Below are 19689 nucleotides of genomic sequence, written 5' to 3'. Positions count from 1 at the left end.
ATTTGTGGACTCGGGGGAGTGGGGTGGGCAACAGAAAACCAGTCAGTATCTGGTGTGACCATCATTTTGCCTCACGCAGTGCAGCACATCTCATTCACATAGTTGATCAAGTTGTTGATTGCAGCCTGTGGAATGTTGGTCTACATCTCCTCAATGGCTGTGCGAAGTTGCTGGATACTGTCAGGAACTTGCCCATGCTGTCATATATGCCGATCCAAAGCATCCCAAACATGTTCAATGGGTGACATGTCCAGTAAGTATGCTGGCCATGCAAGAACTGGGATGTTTCAACTTCCAGGAATTGTGTACAAATCGCAACATGGGGCCGTGCATTATCATGCTGCAACATCAGGTGATAGTCGTGGATGAATTGCACAATTTCATCAATAAAATGCACCTGTGTTCATTGTGCCTGTCCATACCATAACCCCACTGTCATCAATGGCCACTCAGTTCACAACGTTGACATAAGCAAACTGCTCACCTCCACGACACCATACAAGCAGTCTGCCATATGCCCTGTACAGTGAAAACCGGGATTTCATCCATAAAGAGAACACCTCGCCAATGTGCCAGACGCAATCGAATGTGAGCATTTGTCCACGCAAGTTGGTTACAACGACAAGCTGCAGTCAGTAGGAGACCACGATGAGGATGCCGAGCATGCAGATTAGCTTCTGACAGTTTTTTCAGAAATTCTTTGGTTATGCAAACCGATTGTTGAAGCAGCTGTCCGGTTGGCTGGTCTTAGGCTATCTTTGAGGTGAAGATGATGGTTGTTGAAGTACTGGGCTGTTGTGGGTACACTTAGTCTGTGGTTGTTATGCCAGTTGGATGTAATGCAAAATTCTTTGAAACACCTTTGGAGATGGTTTATGGTAGAGAAATGAACATTGAGTTCACAGGCAACAGCTCTGGTGGACATCCCTGCAGTCAGCATGCCAATTGCACACTCCCTCAAAACTTGCAACAACTGTGGCTTTGTGCTTTGTGAACAAACTGCACATTTAAGAGTGGCCTTTTATTGTGGCCAGCCTAAGGCACACCTTTTCAATAATCATAATATCTAATCAGCATTTTGATATGTCACACGTGTGAGGTGGATGGATTATCTCAGCAAAGGAGAAGTGCTCACTAACCCAGATTTAGTCAAACTTGTGAACAATATTTGAGAGAAAAAGGCCTTTTGTGTGCATAGAAAATGTCTTAGGTCTTTGAGTTCAGCTCATGAAAAATGGAAGCAAAAACAAAAGTATTGAGTTTATATTTTTGTTCAGTATAGTTTATTACAGATTGAGAGCAGCAAAATTTACCTTCCAGAAACTGATCAAGGGCATGGTTTGTGTAACACACAACCAGTATTGGATTATTCCCCTGTTTCCAAAGATCACTGTTAGTAAGTAGTGTATGCATAATTTTCAGCCCCACGTAGGTTTTACCTAAAAATCAAATGAATATGCAAAGAGAGAAATTAGCGGATAAACTTGCAGTAAAATATAATTCTTACAGAGCTAAGTTCCTGTCACGAAGTGACTGGCCCTGTGTGACACGACCCAGCAATCGACCGGTCACCAAACAGCAAACAAACAAGGGAACACCGGGAACACAATTACAACAGTGGGCCCTGCAATAGGGAATGGGGAAATTGGCACCTCCTGCACTCTCCTGAGGCTGTGCCCTGGTCTATCCTGATGTCCCTATACGGCTTCTTTCAAACCGTCGTCGAGCAGGATACCTTAGCCCTCACTTGCCCTGCATCTATCCCTAAGTAGGGAATTGGCAAGTGCGGACACTGGTCCCACCGCTGCACTAATACAACACCAAGGGAAGAAATAACAAATGAGGTAAGACAAACAACACTTAGCTTTCTCTGCTGCAATGCACCACACAGCAGAGTAGGCACCAGATCACAGCATTCAGCTGAAGCACCACTGCACCAGAAAGCTCCTGTCTTCAGCCCAGTTGGTATCCAAAAAGACCTGTATAACCAACAGTCAGATGATGCACCAGGTGACCTTTTAAAGGGATGTGGGAGTGGTCACCACCAGCATCAGTAAACTCACCTAGCAATGCAATTACACCAGTGGCCACCGGGGTGAAAAACTGATGTTAACCCCCGAAGGCCTGAAAGGAAAAAAGTTTATATGAGAATCCAGATCTGACAGATCAAAAAATGGATTGTGACAGTACCCCTCCTTCAATGAGGGGCTTCTGGACCCTCAACACCACACCAGAAAACAACCTACAATGAGGATGCCTCGATCCACCAGAGTTCACCTCTGCAATCACCTGACTCTCAGGTTTATGGCAAACATGGACTGATGGAGGTGACAATGTATGCTCCGGAGGCGACACAAATCTCCAGAGCGCCGACCTGGGGAATGAGTTGTGTATGGGCATTACTGGGGGTAACTCCAGCTGGTAAGTCCCCGGGCCGAGAATGGCCGACACCCGATACGGCCCGATCACCTGAGAACTCCAGACCCCAGCAGAACACTTCCACTGGATGTTTTTGGTGGGCACCCATATGTACTCATTCACAAACAGGTCCGAACCTGAACATTTACTGTCACGCACACGTTTGACACAAGATGGTGAACTCTTCACAGAACCGACAACAGAGGCGTCCCCCTGTGTCATCACACTCACACCCCCACCATGCTCAGATGGAACCACCACCTTCCTCTGACCCTTCCTCCTACAAGGACTTCAACACTCAGGGTTAGCATGTGGTGAGGGTTGAGACTTGCCCCTACTCCCTGGCAGCACCTCTGCTGCCCCCACTGGAGAAGAAGGGGATGGTTGTAAAATGACGGCAGAGACAGTAGCCCCTGGGCGGCAGCCCTCACACGACTGATCCCAGCTGACTACTTCCCTAGACCGCCAATCTATGACCGGGTTGTCTTTTCAACCAAGGGAAGCCTAAAACGATGGGTGTTGGCATTCCCCCCAAGACGTAGCATGACAGGGACTCTTCATGATGAGTCCCTATACGCAGATGTACACTGAGTGCAGAATTATTAGGCAAGTTGTATTTGAGAGGATTCTTTTTATTATTGAACAACAACTATGTTCTCAGTCAACCCAAAAGACTCATAAATATCAAAGCTTAATATTTTTGGAAGTTGGAGTGGGGTTTTTTCTAGATTTGGCTATCTTAGGAGGATATCTGTTTTGCAGGTAACTATTACTGTGCAGATTTATTAGGCAACTTAAGAAAAACCAAATACATACCCATCTCACTTGTTTATTTTCACTAGGTAAACATATAACAACACAAAATGTAGAAATAAACATTTCTGACATTCAAAAACAAACAAAAATATCAGTGACCAATATAGCCACCTTTCTTTACGATGACACTCAAAAGCCTTCCATCCATAGATTCTGTCAGTTGCTTGATCTGTTTACGATCAACATTGCATGCAGCAGCCACCACAGCCTCCCTGACACTGTTCCAAGAGGTGTACTGTTTTCCCTCCCTGTAGATCTCACATTTTATGAGGGACCACAGGTTCTCTATGGGATTCAGATTAGGTGAACAAGTGGGCCATGACATTATTTTTTCTTCTTTTAGGCCTTTACTGGCCAGCCACTCTGTGGAGTATTTGGATGCATGTGATGGAGCATTGTCCTGCATGAAAATCATGTTTTTCTTGAACAATACTGACTTCTTCCTGTACCACAGCTTGAAGAAGGTGTGTTCCAGAAACTGGCAGTAGGTCTGGGAGTTGAGCTTCACTCCATCCTCAACCCGAAAAGGTCCCACAAGTTCATCTTTGATACCAGCCTGTTAGGGACGGCGGAACACACTAAATATTAAATAATAGAAAGTGTGTTCGTCGCCCGGGGTCCACCGTGCAGTAGGTGTTAAAACCGCTGCTAGACAATGGCAGACGCGCTATATGGCGGTATAGCACACGCGGGTTATACGTCACCCGATGTGCGCTGGGCATATTCTGTTGATTCACAGAGTCGCCTAAGGCATGAACATAAATGCCAAGCCTGTTGACCTCACAGGACTCAGCGAACTGCACGCACGGTATGTGGTCACAGGACTAAGCCCAAGACTCAGGGCGATGTCCGTCTAGACCTACCGTGCGTGCAGCATCGCTACCGCGGACGCCAACTAGTGCTACTACAGCAGCGCGGCGACTGACCCAGCCGCAATGCGACAGTGCCCAAGAGGGGCACACTGTCGGACGCTAGCACTGTGGAGGATGTGCCGTGTGGCCAGTAACTTGCCACTGACTGGCGCTGACTCTATAACTAGATCCCTAAATGCACTCGTAATATCAGAGGGCGGGAAATCTTAATGAGTCATTCGCAGTCCATACATCCATCACCATACACACAGTAGCAATTAGAGTCTATACTAGCACGTGGCCGAGCGGCCATGCGGACCTTTTATAGCTGTGCGCTTCCGGGACGTTCCAGGTCTCTGAGATGGACCAATCAGATCAAGAGAAGGACCTGAGCACGTGACTCCCGATCTCCAATGAGAGATCGTCTCGTGAGCATGCCCAGTAGCGCGACGAGAGGACTTAGCCTCTGAAGTGGCTTGCTGCAGGACAGCCTGCGCTGCTATTGCTGACCCAGAGGTGGCAGGAACAACCAGTCCTACAGAACTGGTCTGAGCAGAGCATCTGGGACGCCGAGATTGCTGTGCGGGCTCATGAGCGGTCGGTGGAGAATGGGAGACCGCTGGATGCAAGGCACTGGATTCCAGCTGTGCAGCTGCAGGAACCTGATGCCTAACACCAGCCCATACCAGTACCCCACCTCCCCCTTGCTGGTGTCTGAGTTGGAGTGGAGCTCTTTGCCCTTTACTGATCCAGCCTTGGGCCCATCCATCTGGCCCATCAAAAGTCGTTCTCATTTCATCAGTCCATAAAAACTTAGAAAAATCAGTCTTAAGATATTTCTTGGCCCAGTCTTGACGTTTTATCTTATGTTTCTTGTTCAAAGGTAGTCGTTTTCCAGCCTTCCTTACCTTGGCCATGTCCTTGAGTATGGCACACCTTGTGCTTTTTGATACTCCAGTAACGTTGCAGCTCTGAAATATGGCAAAACTGGTGGCAAATGCCATGTTGGCAGCTTCACGCTTGATTTTCCTCAATTCATGGGCAGTTATTTTGTGCCTTTTTTTATCAACACGCTTCTTGCGACCCTGTTGGATATTTGCCATGAAATGCTTGATTGTTCGGTGATCACGCTTCAAAAGTTTGGCAATTTCAAGTCTGCTGCATCCCTCTGCAAGACATCTCACAATTTTTTACTTTTCAGAGTCCATCAAATCTCTCTTCTGACCCATTTTGCCAAAGGAAAGGAAGTTGCCTAATAATTAAGCACACCTTATATAGGGTGTTGATGTCATTAGACCACACCCATCCTCATTACAGAGATGCAAATCACATGATTTACATAATTGGCAGTTGGCTTTCAAGCCTTTACAGCTTGGAGTAGGATAACATGTATAAAAAGGATGATGTGATCAAAAAACTTATTTGCCTAATAATTCTGCACACAGTGTATATTATCCACGACTTGGGTCAACCTCCCCTGGCTAAGTGGGACAGAGTCAATGGCCTGGATGACTTGGGTCAACCTCCCCTGGCTAAGTGGGACAGAGTCAATGGCCTGGACACTTAGGGGTTTCGCTAGTGTCCTACACCTCAGGCCATGGGTCTGGACAAAGTGAGCATCCACCAGATTGACTCCTGCTCCACTGTCCACAAGCGCTGGTATACCCTCAGTTACCCCACCAACCAGCACTTCTGCTGACAAGGTACACTGAGGGTAAAAAATGCAGGAAATATACACTGCCTGGTCGCCTCCCTCCACACAATCAGGGGGACGTGGCTTCTTAGGTGGTACAGATGTTTTTACTCGAGCTGGGCAGACCCCGATAAAATGACCAGCCTGCCCACAGCATAAACATGCCCCCACACCAGGACGAACCGCAGGTGACACAGTTTGGGAACTAACTCCTCCCACCTGCATAGGTTCGTCCGTCAGCACTGGTGTGTCCTCCTCCCTAGCAAGGACTACAGGGGGCACATATCGTGTATGTCTCTCCCTCAAGCGTCTATCGACCCGGATGGCAAGGGACATGGCGGCCTCCAATGACCTGGGGTACTGCACCAGAGTATCCTGAAACCTTGGAGACAGACCCTGCACAAAATGACTCCTAAGGGCAGGGTCATTCCACCGCGTGTCAGCAGCCCACCTCCTGAACTATGAGCAGTACTCCTCAGCCGGCCGGACCCCCGCTTGATTTTACGAAGTCGGGATACCGCCAAGGAGACACCATCTGGATCCCCATACACCAGCGCCAATGCTGCAAAAAACTCATCCACTGATCGTAGAGATGGTGAATCGACCGGCAGGGAGAAGGCCCAGGATTGGGGATCACCCTTAAGAAGGGATATAACGATTCCCACCCGTTGTTCCTCACTCCCTGATGAACGAGGACGGAGCCTGAAGTATAACTTGCAGGCCTCCTGGAAAACCAAAAATGTATCTCTCCCTCCACAAAACCTGTCAGGGAGAGATATCTTGGGTTCTGGTTGAGCCTGCACCTGCACCAAGGCCCCAAACCCCACCAACTGCTGCACCACCTCACCACGCAGTACCCTAAGCTCATCAGTGAGGAGCAGTCTGGAGCAGTTGGGCAAAGGCCTGCATTTGGGCCATGGCTCACCAGAACAAATGGGAGGGTTAGTTATAATGTCACGAAGTGACTGGGCCTGTGTGACACGACCCAGCAATCGGTCGGTCACCAAACAGCAAACAAGTGAACACCCAGGACACAATTACAACGGTGGGCCCTGCGATAAGGAACGGGGAAATGGACACCTCCTACACGCTCCTGAGGCTGTGCCCTGGTCTACCTTGATGTTCCTATACGGCTTCTTTCAAACCGTTGCCGAGCAGGTTACCTTAGCCCTCACTTGCCTTGCACCTATCCCTAAGTAGGGAATTGGCAAGTGCGGACACTGGTCCCACTGCTGCACTAATACAACACCAAGGGAAGAAATAACAAAGTAAGACAAACAACACTTAGCTTTCTCTGCTGCAATGCACCGCATAGCAGAGTAGGCACCAGATCACAGCATTCAGCTGAAACACCACTGCACCAGAAAGCTCCTGCCTTCAGCCCGGTTGGTATCCAAAAAGACCTGTATAACCAACAGTCAGCTGATGCACCAGGTGACCTTTTACAGGGATGTGGGAGTGGTCACCACCAGCATCAGCAAACTCACCTAGCAATGCAATTACACCAACGGCTACCGGGGTGAAAAACTGATGTTAGGCTGGTTTCACACTTGTGTTTTTTTGCACTGCGTTTTTGCGCATACACGTGCATGCGTTTTTCCCCTATATTTAACATGGGTGCGCATTGTCATTCGTTTGTACGCGTTTGTATGCGCATGCGTTTTATTGCAGTGTGCCCCCAGGCGCACAAAATGCAACCCGTTGCATTTTTGGTGCGTCCGATCTGTCTAAAAAAAACCGCATGCGCACGGAATTCACCTAAACACACATTAGAGCCTATGGGAACGCTGACGTGCGCATGGTCATGCGCACGTCAGCGTTTAAAAATGCATGCGTTTTTTCGTAAAAACCATGCGCAAAAAAACAAGGAAACACATTAAAAACGCATGATGCATTTTTTATGCGCATTTGCACTGCGCACGCAGCGCAAAAAAACGCAAGTGTGAAAGTAGCCTTAACCACCGATGGCCTGAAAGGAAAAGTTTATATGTGAGAATCCAGATCTGACACAGATCCAAAAATGGATCGTGACAGTTCCCATGTTCTAAATTTCTGCAAAAATGAATTCAACTTAAAATCTGTTCTATGCACCAGAATTTGATTGTTTCTCCGCATACACATGGATTCATAGGTGGATTATAGTGAGGCCAATCTAACCTACAGCGCAGGGCCCACGACTCCAGGGGGCCCATTGCCCGTTTGCCCTCATTATAATGTTTTGTGTTCTGCCACCACTATTGGCGGGGCACATATCCCGGCAGGGTAGATGCTAGTGTATAGGCTCTTTCCAGGTATGACGTAATTTCATGTCATGTTTTATGTGCCTGTTATGATTCAGCAAGATGTGAAGCAGCCATTATCCTGTGGACACCGTAGTCTCCTGCAGCACTATCCGGAGAGCGAGGTCGTGTCCTCAGAGTGAAAGAAAGGAGTTATGTTTTTTTTTATTGCTGGTTTGTTTGTTTTTTTAGTTAAGGGGGCTTGATATTGGGTGAAATTTGGGGGGCTAATGCTGCGGGTCCTTTGTGGTAAGATTTTGGGGTGGGGGATATGCTTGAGGTGGGGGCTGTTTGGTGGGATTTGAGGTGGGAGTTATGCTGGGGGGCTGTCTGGTGGGGTTTATGCTTGGGAAGGTTTTCAGGTGGGGGTACATGCCTGGGGTGCTGTGTTCTGGAGGTTATGCTTGTGGGGCAGTCTGCTGGGTGTTTATGCATAAAGGCTCAGAGGCTGTTTGCTGGGGTTTATGCTTGGGAGGCTTTCTACTAGGGTTTATGCTTGGGGGCTACCTGCTGGGGTTTTATGCTTGGGGGGCTGTATGCTAGGTGTTTATGCATGAAGGGGCTGTCTGCTGGAGGTTCATGCTTAGAAGGCTGTCTGCTGAGGTTTTATGCTTGGGGGGGTGCTGTCAGCTGGGTGTTTATGCATAAAGGCGCAGGGGCTGTTTGCTGTGGTTTATGCTTGGGAGCCTGTCTGCTGGGGGTTTATGCTTGGGGGGGCTGTCTGCTGGGGTTCTATGATTGGGGGCTGTCTGCTAGATGTTTATACATGGAGGGGCTGTCTGCTGTGGTTCTATGATTGGGGGCTGTCTGCTAGGTGTTTATGCATGGAGGAGCTGTCTGCTGGAGGTTTATGATTGGGGGGGCTGTCTGGTGAATGGCCACGCAGCTCCAGGGGAGCTCAACATGATGACATCACCAGCTGTGTGCACAAGCATGTACGTGTTGGGTGGAGCCTTGGGGACCGGAGCAGAGTATCAGGGGAATGGGCGGCAGCTTTTTTTTTATTAATGTGTATGGGATGTGTGTGTGTGTGTATATATATATATATATACACTCACTGGCCACTTTATTAGGTACACCATGCTAGTAAGGGGTTGGACCCCCTTTTGCCTTCAGAACTGCCTCAATTCTTCGTGGCAGAGATTCAACAAGGTGCTGGAAGCATTCCTCAGAGATTTTGGACCATATTGACATGATGGCATCACACAGTTGGCGCAGATTTGTCGGCTGCACATCCCTGATGCGAATCTCCCGTTCCACCACATCCCAAAGATGCTCTATTGGATTGAGATCTGGTGACTGAGGAGGCCATTTGAGTACAGTAAACTCATTGTCATGTTCAAGAAACCAATCTGAGATGATTCGAGCTTTATGACATGGCGCATTATCCTGCTGAAAGTAGCCATCAGATGTTGGGTACATTGTGGTCATAAAGGGATGGACATGGTCAGCAACAATACTCAGGTAGGCTGTGGCGTTGCAACGATGCTCAATTGGTACCAAGGGGCCCAAAGAGTGCCCAGAAAAAATTCCCCACACCATGACACCACCACCACCAGCCTGAACTGTTGATACAAGGCAGGATGGATCCATGCTTTCATGTTGTTTACGCCAAATTCTGACCCTACCATCCGAATGTCGCAGCAGAAATCGAGACTCATCAGACCAGGCAACGTTTTTCCAATCTTCTACTGTCCAATTTCGATGAGCTTGTGCAAATTTTAGCCTCAGTTTCCTGTTCTTAGCTGAGAGGAGTGGTACCCAGTGTGGTCTTCTGCTGCTGTAGCCCATCTGCCTCAAAGTTCGACGCACTGTGCGTTCAGAGATGCTCTTCTGCCTACCTTGGTTGTAACGGGTGGCAATTTGAGTCACTGTTGCCTTTCTATCAGCTCGATCCAGTCTGCCCATTCTCCTCTGACCTCTGGCATCAACATGGCATTTCCGGCCACAGAACGGCCGCTCACTGGATTTTTTTTCTTTTTCGGACCATTCTCTGTAAACCCTAGAGATGGTTGTGCGTGAAAATCCCAGTAGATCAGCAGTTTCTGAAATTCTCACACCAGCCCTTCTGGCACCAACAATCATGCCACGTTCAAAGGCACTCAAATCACCTTTCTTCCCCATACTGATGCTCGGTTTGAACTGCAGGAGATTGTCTTGACCATGTCTACATGCCTAAATGCACTGAGTTGCCGCCATGTGATTGGCTGATTAGAAATTAAGTCTTAACACACAGTTGGACAGGTGTACCTAATAAAGTGGCCAGTGAGTGTATATATATATATATATATATATATATATATATATATATCATTTGTGGTGTGACTGGTGGTCGCGTGGTTAATGGGAGGTATATGTCACAGGGGTGGATGTTCCCTGCGATGCAACCCGGAGTATTTTGTCTTTAGTGCACGTGAGCACTAATGTCATTTAGTGCACTGGGTCCGGGTTGCGGGTAACTATGAGAGATGGTAGGGTCTGGCTACCCATACTACCTCACCTCTGAGTGAGGGTGCTGACTGTACCCGTTTTCCTTCAGGACCTGCAGGACTTTGACGACCTGCCGTGAGGTAATGACCATGTGACCAGCCCATGTGATCCATACCTCACCTGTGGGTGTGGTTACAGCCCATATAAAGGAGGCTGTGTTTAGCACATGAGCAGTGAGTGTGAGGGAGTCTGTCAAAGTGGGACACTACAGAGTAGTCTGTGTTCTTAGGAAGGAGAAGCCCTCCTGTGTGTACGGCTCAAGTCGGAGCCTCCGGGCTGGACATTGCCCTGGACTGTGTGTGCACAGGGCCTGAGGGAACAAGGCCCAGCTAAGGACTGTTTATGTTGCTTTCATCTGCTGTGAAGGCTGGAAACTTTGTTTTGTTGCTGTGAGGTTTATGGAGCAAATAAACCGAATGGACTCATTTTAACCCTGAGTGTGCCAGTGTTTACATCCAAGACTGGCAACGTGAGTAATCCCTGTCCACAGACAGTGTGGAACGTTATAAAATATATATATATATATATACAGGGTGGGCAATTTATATGGATACACCTAAATAAAATGGGAATGGTTGGTGATATCAACTTCTTGTTTGTGGCACGTTAGTATATGGGAGGGGGGAAACTTTTCAAGATGGGTCATGACCATGGCGGTCATTTTGAAGTTGGCCATTTTGGATCCAACTTTATTTTTTCCAATGGGAAGAGGGTCATGTGACACATCAAACTTATTGAGAATTTCACTAGAAAAACAATGGTGTGCTTGGTTTTAACATAACTTTAATATTTCATGAGTTATTTACAAGTTTATGACCACTTAGAAAATGTGTTCAAAGTGCTGCCCATTGTGTTGGATTGTCAATGCAACCCTCTTCTCCCACTCCCTGCCTGAGTATTGTGTGTGTTCAGCTGGCTCCTGAGCATCTTCGTGGCTTGCTTCTGTAGTTCCTACTGCTGCTCATTACTCGGTGCTCTGCCTCATCACTTCCAGCTGCCTTCACTCATCTGTGCTGCTTCCTGATCCTGCCTGTGGTTACCTTTTGTTCGGACATCTAAGTGAGGAGTTATACATTTCTGGAACTTCTGTGTCTGTAGGAAACTTTGACATTATTATTATCAGTGTACTTTTTCTTGAACTGTGTCTGTGCGGTCTGCGGTGCTGGACTTAGCGGGACTTTTTCAGCCCTAAAGTAGTACACTGGAAATCCTCCTCCTTGCTGAACATCTCCTGCATATTTCTGGACTGCCATGAAAGTTGCTGGACATTTTCATTACGTATAAGTACCGGTCGCACTCTGCTTCATATAACATTGTTGCTGGACATTTTCATTACATATAAGTGCCAGTCGCACTCTGCTTCATATAACATTGTTGCCGGTCATTTTCCTTACGTATAGGTGCCGGTCGCACTCTGCTTCATATAACATAGCTGCTGGACATTTTTGTTATGTATAAGTGCCGGTCGCACTCAGCTTCATTTAACGTAGTTGCTGGACATTTTTGTTTTGTGTTGTAAACTCAGGATAAGCTGTTAGTTTATATTGTACACCTTGCTTGTTAATACAGTTTATTTTGTCACAACTTCGGTCTCAGATTCGTTCTTATCCTATGCAATCAGATTCCAGAGTATCTTCATAATTGTTACAATGTCAAAGAGTAGGGAAGTCAGGGCTTGCTCCCCTGATCTCTTTGCCAGTGATAGAGAAGCCTTTCCATAGGATTGCTGTGGACCTTGTGGGACCACTGGCCATACCCAGCAGCTCTGGAAAGCGTTACATCCTCACTGTGGTAGATTATGCTACCAGGTACCCGGAGGCAGTGGCTCTGTCCTCAATGTTGGCCATTTTCTCACAAGGATTTCCCAGGAAGATGCTTACTGACCAGGGGACTCAATGTATGTCTCGCCTAATGGAGGCTCTCTGTGAAGCGTCTAGTATAGAGCGTGTATTACCCCCAAACCAAGGGTTTGTGTGAGCGCTTCATCGGTACCCTCAAACAGATGCTAAAAATGCTGGTTGAGACTCAGGGACGCGACTGGGAGCGGTATCTCCCACACCTGCTATTTGCTTACCGAAAGGTTACGCAGGCCTCAACGGGATTTTCCCCCTTCGAGCTCCTGAACGGCAGGCGAGTCCGGGGACCCCTTGGGTTGGTAAGGGACTCCTGGGAAGAAGAGCAGAGCCCTTCAGAAGTGTCCATCGTGAAGTATGTCATGCGCTTCCGTGACAAGATGCAGACCTTGACGCAGTTGGTACATGACAACATGGCGCAGGCCCAGGCTGAGCAAAAGCACTGGTATGACCAGAATCCCCTGGAACAGACCTACAAGGTGGGTCAGAAGGTATGGGTGCTGGTCCCCGTACCAAAGGATAAGCTTCAGGCGGCCTGGGAAGGCCCGTACATCATACACCAACAGCTCCACCCAGTCACCTACGTGGTCACTCTAGACCATGCTCGGGGTAGGCGCAAGGCCTTCCACATGAATATGATGAAGCCTTATCAAGAACGTGGAGTCTGCATCCTACCGGTCTGCAACCTGCCCGAAGATGGGGAGGAAGACCCCCTCCTGGACATGCTGGCCCAAGCTAAGGCTATCGGGTCAATAGGGGACTTGGAGGTAAGTGCTTTGCTCTCTGCCCACCAGCGGTCGCAGCTGCGAACCAAGCTGGAATCCTTCCGGGCCGTGTTTACCAACAGACCTGGAAGGACTGAGCTAGCGGTCCACGAGGTGGACACCGGGAATCATGCCCCAATCCGGCGGACATCTTATCGTATCTCTGACGAGGTGCAGCATGTCATGTGCCAGGAAATCGATGAGATGTTACAGTTGGTGGTGATTAAATGGTCCAAGAGCGCGTGGGCCTCACCTGTAGTCCTGGTGCCAAAGAAGGATCTGACAACCCGGTTCTGTGTGGACTACAGGGGGCTAAATGACATAACAGCCTCCGAAGCGTATCCAATGACATGCATCGAGGAGCTGCTTGAACGGTTAGCTTGCGCGCGCTATCTATCCATTATGGATCTGAGCCGGGGATATTGGCAGATTCCCCTGAGCCCCGAGGCACAGGAGTAGTCTGCCTTTATCACCCCTTTCGGACTGTACGAGTCCACGGTCATGCCGTTCGGCACAAAGAATGCCCTTGCCACATTCCAGGGGAAGGTCAACCACCTGCTTCAGGGACTGGAGAGGTGCGTTGTGGCGTACCTGGATGACATTGCCATCTTCAGTTCCACCTGGGAGGATCACTTTGAGCATCTCCAGGAGGTGCTCGGGCGCATTCACCAAGCAGGCCTGACCATCAAGCCGAGAAAGTGCCAGATGGGCACGAGCGAGGTCCACTACCTGGGGCATCGGGTAGGCAGGGGTTCTATGAGGCCAGAACCTGGGAAAGTGGATGCTATCATGTCCTGGCCCATCCCCAGGACCAAGAACCAGGTGATGTCCTTCTTGGGCACTGTAGGGTACTATAGGTGCTTTGTACAAAACTATAGTAGCCTTACGAATCCCTTGATGGACCTCACCAAGAAAAAGCTACCCCATACAGTCAATTGGACAAATGACTGTGAGGTGGCCTTTCGGGCTCTGAAAACAGCCCTAAGCAGCTCCCCTGTGCTAAGGGAAGTCAACAGCAGTCAGATATTCTTAATACAGACTGATGCCAGCGAGATTGGTCTCGATGCTGTGCTCAGCCAGGACGACTCGGGGAACCAAGAGCACCCCGTGTTGTACCTGAGCCGGAAACTCCTGCCCAGGGAAGTGGCCTATTCCACCATAGAGAAGGAGTGCTTGGCCATGGTGTGGACCCTGCAACGTTTGCAGCCCTACCTGTAAGGGTGCAACTTCACCATCGTGACCGACCACAAACCCCTGAGTTGGCTGCATACCGTGTCCGGTACCAACGGAAAGTTGCTATGCTGGAGCCATACCCTCCAGCAGTACGACTTTAACGTTAAGCACAAAAAGAGCAGTGAGCATGGTAATGCAGACTGGTTATCCCGGCGGGGTGAGCCCGCAGAGGTGTGCATGGAGGAGTACCGAGAGGCCCTGCCTCCGTAGCGCAGTCCAAAAGGGGGAGATGTCAGGAAGTTATGAGTATTTCCTAAAAGTTTGAAGTATACTCTTGGCACTGCCTGTCTCCCTACACCCAGTTGGTTTGTACACTGTATTTCTGAATTGTTCTCTCTCACACTGTGTAATTCTATCCACTCCCTCCCCTCTCCTTTTCAGCTGCTGGACACTTTTATGGCTCCTAATCAGTCAAATGCGGTTTTGTTTCCGCCACATGGTGCTTTGTCTATTCAAACTCAAATTTTATAGCGCACATTTATCCTAGAGACAACAAACACATATTTTCAGAACCGGTAGAATTTAAGCTACAAATCGCAACATTTTGCAACTTCTAGGGTCATCAGAAACTGGAAAAACGGCTTCTGCCACTCCGTAGCCCACAGACATATCATATTTGGTCTCAAACAAAAGATAATTTCGTAAGAGAAGATATGATTCCCCTGGCATCACTCTATGAGCCTCCCAGCCAGAGATATGGCAAGTAGAAGTTTTAATAACTTTTAAAAAAAGGGGCATACATCCCCTAGCTCAGCCCACCTAGTGAGGTCAGCAAGAGAAAAGGATAAAGCTGAGACGCTCATTTGGGGGGTTGCCAGATGCCTGGAGGGTCAGCTATTAAGATTCTGTGCTGAAGGACCTCTTTTCCTGGGAAGGCCCTCCTCCCCTTTATCAACACGTTATATCTGTGACTGAGATAGAGTAAGTCTCTTACTTTAATCCCTTTTATTTGTAACTGTTGTACATACTGTATTTTTGTCTCCCTTTGTAATATCTTTGTATTTTTGTAAACACTGCCTACAATTGGAGTAAACTTATAAATTTACTAGCTTTTTTCTTTTTGCTCCATGATTGAACCGGCACGTACTCCGCGCCAAAATACGCTACCTTTTGGGTTAGCTTCTGACCCGATATAGTCTTTAGCATCAAACAAGGGGCTGGTGACAGCAAAGTATTCTGGTGGTATTGGGAAATTCTAGCAGTGACGGATTGGAGGTTTATGTGTGTATTTGCTGACTGGTGATATACATACCTCCCTCACTGCAGAGTTCCCGATAGCCAGTATGGGACAAGCCAGCCTTTCCGGTGACTGCTTATCCTAGGTGCAGTTCCCTGTCTGACCTGAAGGTAAGGGGAGAGAGCTGCAAGTTCCTAACCAAAAGTGAAACCAAAAGATGTGGGTCATAACCCTGACAAATTGGTGGGCAAACAATAATAAAGTAAAATTCATGACACCGACATTGGGAGCCCTTCCAAACAACTGACTCAGTGCTTTATTGGTTTCAAGCATACGGGCACATTCCCGATTAGGGTGTGCCGCATGTTCCAATGTCATCAAACTAAATAATATTACCCATCCACACACTGGCAAACAGTATCCGATAAAAGTAACTTTTACTTGTGACAGCAACTTTGTGGTCTACGCCATAAAATGTCCCTGTGGCTTACTCTATATAGACGAAACAACCCAGCATGTGAGGTACAGAATAGCGAGCCACAAATCAACTATTAGGTTCAAATAGACCTACCTCCCTTTACCCCAACATTTTTTGTCCATGAACCATAAAGTTTCACAACTGAGGTTCCAGGTCTTAGAACAAGTTGCCAGACCCAGAAGGGGTGGCAACCATGTGAAATTGCTGACGGAAAGGCAGTCATACTAGATTCATACTTTACAAACTTTATCACCCAAGGGCCTCAATAGGGAACTTGATTATCTAATTCAATGATGTGATCATTCTGTTAATTGAATTCCTTTGATTTTTGTCATCATGTGTCATATGGAGTGTCGATTATTTTTGCTTGACTTAAGTGAACTCACTTCTGATGACCATAGAGCTAGACCTATACTCTTGACTTTTTTCTATTTTCCCCTTTAACTACTGCCTTTACCTTTACAGACCCACTGATTCCCACATACCAACAATGGGTAAGTAAACCCACGTAACTTTTACCCTCGCTCCCCACCTATTTTTGGATTTTTCATCAACACTTATTTTTAATTTTAATATTAATTTTATTTTTTTTATTTTTGATACTCATTTTCACTTTTTTCCTTTTGTTCATTTTTCTTTTTTGTTCATTTTTTCACATCTGGACTTTTATTTTTAGTTTTCAATAATTATCTTTAACATTTATGATTTCTTTTTTTTTTAATTTATTTCCATTTTCATATTTATTTTTTCCACTCTTTCATGTTTCATAATTTTCATTTGTGATTTTTAATCCCCTTTCCCGACACAAAAAAATTCTTCAGTAATTTGCATTATTTTTTGTTTCATTTTTTTTTTTTATTCATTTAATAAAGATTATTTTCCTCACGTTATTCGTATTTCTCTATTTTTTCATTTTTTACATTTTGTTCTCTTGTTGACATATATTTTGACATAATTTCTTTCCCCCAATTTTTGTATTACTTATAGGTACATCACTCCTCATATAGTATTAGGTCCAATTTATCATTATGCCCCACACTCTCCGCAATCATTTGATCAAAAACTTTGTACCGGGCACTTTTATTCTGCACCTAGTGCCCTCCAGCTTCAGCACTATGATCCGGGACCTTTTTTGACAACAAAAGCGCTAGATCCGTACTGCGCATACGCATCGCTTCATGCATACCAGACCTCGTTCTGGTATGGAGCGGCCACTTCCGGTTCTCTGATACTGGAAGTGCGGCTCCCCGTATGCCTATTAACAGATCCACTGCCACCAATGCCCATACACCACCAGCGCACATCAGCGAGCCTCCACTAGGCCACCAGATCTATATCCAAGGTCAGTAAGGAACCTTGCCCCTGTCTTAGAACTTTGGGCTCCCCCTAATTCCCCCCTTTTTGCTCTCCACATCCTCCCCCCCGCCTTGGGAGCAATACCACATCATCCAAGCCACCAGTTAAATATAGGTCGGTCACTTTTTACCATTCACCTGTTCATTTAATACAGACACTCTTTAATGCCCATGGCTCTATAACCCATGGCTCTATATAACCCATGGCTCTATGCCTTCCTATTCCGAAAAGATTCTTTCTCCAATTTCTGTCTCTCCGTATGTGATTAATTCTTCATGTTAGATTTTTCCTGCAAGCTCTTTATTCCTTTCTTCCCCTCCCCATCTTACCTTTTTCTCTCGCATTGTCTTTTATACCCTGACCAACGGATTCTTTTATACTCCATTACGTTTAATGCCTCTTATCAATTTATACATGTATTTTCTTTGTCAGTATTTATTTACATATTTATGCATGTTTCTTGTTTGAAAAGTATGGGTTTATGTTATTACGTATATTTATTGATTTATTTTGTGTATAACTTTCACTTTATGGAATAACCCTGACTTATGTCCTCATTTGTCTTTTAGCAAGGTTTGAAAAAGACCCGGACGGGATCGAAACATCACTACTCGCTACTTAACTTTTTTGTTGTTCACCAAACTATCATTATTTTTATTGTGGTGTAATTTTCACAAGAATTAAACTAATTACCGTGCATATGTCTGAGTGCGGCTGATTCATCTTTACATCACCTGTATGTAGCAGAGCCAATCTGGTTATGGCAGCTTCTAGGCTCCCATGGAGACTACTGGAGCATGCCAAAAGTAAAAAAAAAAAAAAAGTTTTTAAAAATATAAAAAATATGAAAGTTCAAATCAGCCCCCTTTCGCCCCATTCAAAATAAAACAATAAAAATAAAATCACACATACACATATTTGGTATCGCCGTGTTCAGAATCACCCGATCTATCAAAGAAAAAAGGATTGACCTGACCATTAAATGGCGTAAAAATGTCAACAATGCCAGAATTACCATTCAGGTGAATAATCCTGGAAGACAGCAAGACTTTATCTCCAGGGTGATACTGAGGCGATGATCCTCTTGTCCGCATGAGTCTTCATTAGAGATGAGCGACTTTGCTTTTTCAGATCGAGTTGGGTTTCATGAAACCCGACTTTTTTAAAAGTCGGGTCGAACGAAATCGGCCAACTATAAGGAAAAGTCGGGGTCCGACTGAAACACGAAACCCAATGCAAAGTCGTCAGGGAGTGGAGGACAGTAAACACACCTACAATGCCCATTTCAATGCCACCGACATCAATTCTTATTACTTAAGCTTGGCAACCTTAATTTACTTTATAATAATAGTTACGCATTGAAAACTGGGGGTTATTTGGCTAAAGTTGTGGGGGGGTCGGGCTGGCGCCAGGTTTTCGTGTGCCCTGGGCCAAAGAGTGTCAGTGCGCCCTTTTAACACATACCACAATTCATAATGCTCCGATACGGCACAGAAATATAGGTATTGTACACTGAAAAATACTTCACTGCTTACATGACATGACTGATATCTATTTTAAATTCTACAATAGCTCAAAAAAAGAACAGTATATTACTCCATACAGTATTATGGCCACACCTAGTGCGCCATACAGAATAATGAGCCCCATATATTTCTCCATACAGAATAATTGGTCCCATATAATATTCCATACAGTATATGATGAGCTACACATAATGCTACAGTATATGTTGGTCCCCATGGATGATGCTCCACTATCTTATGGGCCCAAATAATGCTCCATAGAGTCCATATATAATGGGCCCCATTTCTAATGCTTCAGTGTATAATGGGCCCCGTAAATGCTGCTCCAGTGTCTGAGGTCTCCCATTTGGAATGCTCCAGTATATGCTGGTCCCCATGGATGATGCTCCAGTGTGTTATGGGCCCAAATTATGCTCCATATATAATGGGCCCCATTTCTAATGCTACAGTGTATAATGGGCCCCGTAAATGCTACTCCAGTGTCTGATGTCCCCCATTTGGAATGCTCCAGTGTATGATGGGCCAAATGGATGATGCTCCAGTGTATGATGGGCCCCATATATCATTCTCCAGTGTATTTTGCTCCCCAAAAAATGCTCCCAACATTTAAAAAAATTAAATACCTCTCCTTGCTGGGCACTGCTCTACTCTGGACTCAGCATTGCCATCTTCAAGCTCTCTGCACTTGTACTGTTTTGGTAGAGGGCATACAGACATGATGTCATCGCGCTCTGTAACCTGAATGTCACTGTCAG

The 19689-nt window shown here is 46.4% G+C and overlaps 1 protein-coding gene and 1 long non-coding RNA gene across 3 annotated transcripts in view; one reads left to right on the top strand and one right to left on the bottom strand.

The window, feature by feature from the left end:
- The window catches only part of LOC141099768 (uncharacterized), a 63989-nt gene extending 45297 nt beyond the window's left edge, over positions 1-18692 (top strand). The window contains exons 3-4 of the long non-coding RNA XR_012234521.1: positions 16518-16546; positions 17978-18692. This is a non-coding gene — a long non-coding RNA (uncharacterized lncRNA). The remainder of the gene's footprint in view (positions 1-16517; positions 16547-17977) is intronic.
- Positions 1-19689, bottom strand: part of LOC141099767 (NFX1-type zinc finger-containing protein 1-like) — a 486056-nt gene that overhangs the window by 312954 nt on the left and 153413 nt on the right. For both annotated transcript variants that reach the window (XM_073587805.1, XM_073587806.1), the window contains one exon: positions 1314-1439. In XM_073587805.1, coding sequence (XP_073443906.1) covers positions 1314-1439 — 126 coding nt within the window. The remainder of the gene's footprint in view (positions 1-1313; positions 1440-19689) is intronic.

Source organism: Dendrobates tinctorius, unplaced genomic scaffold, assembly GCF_039654945.1.
Source record: "Dendrobates tinctorius isolate UK_male_01 unplaced genomic scaffold, ASM3965494v1 ptg000102l, whole genome shotgun sequence".
Classification (NCBI taxonomy): Eukaryota; Metazoa; Chordata; class Amphibia; order Anura; family Dendrobatidae; genus Dendrobates; species Dendrobates tinctorius.
Note: the sequence above shows the minus strand (reverse complement) of the source record. Positions and strands in the feature narration are given on the sequence as shown.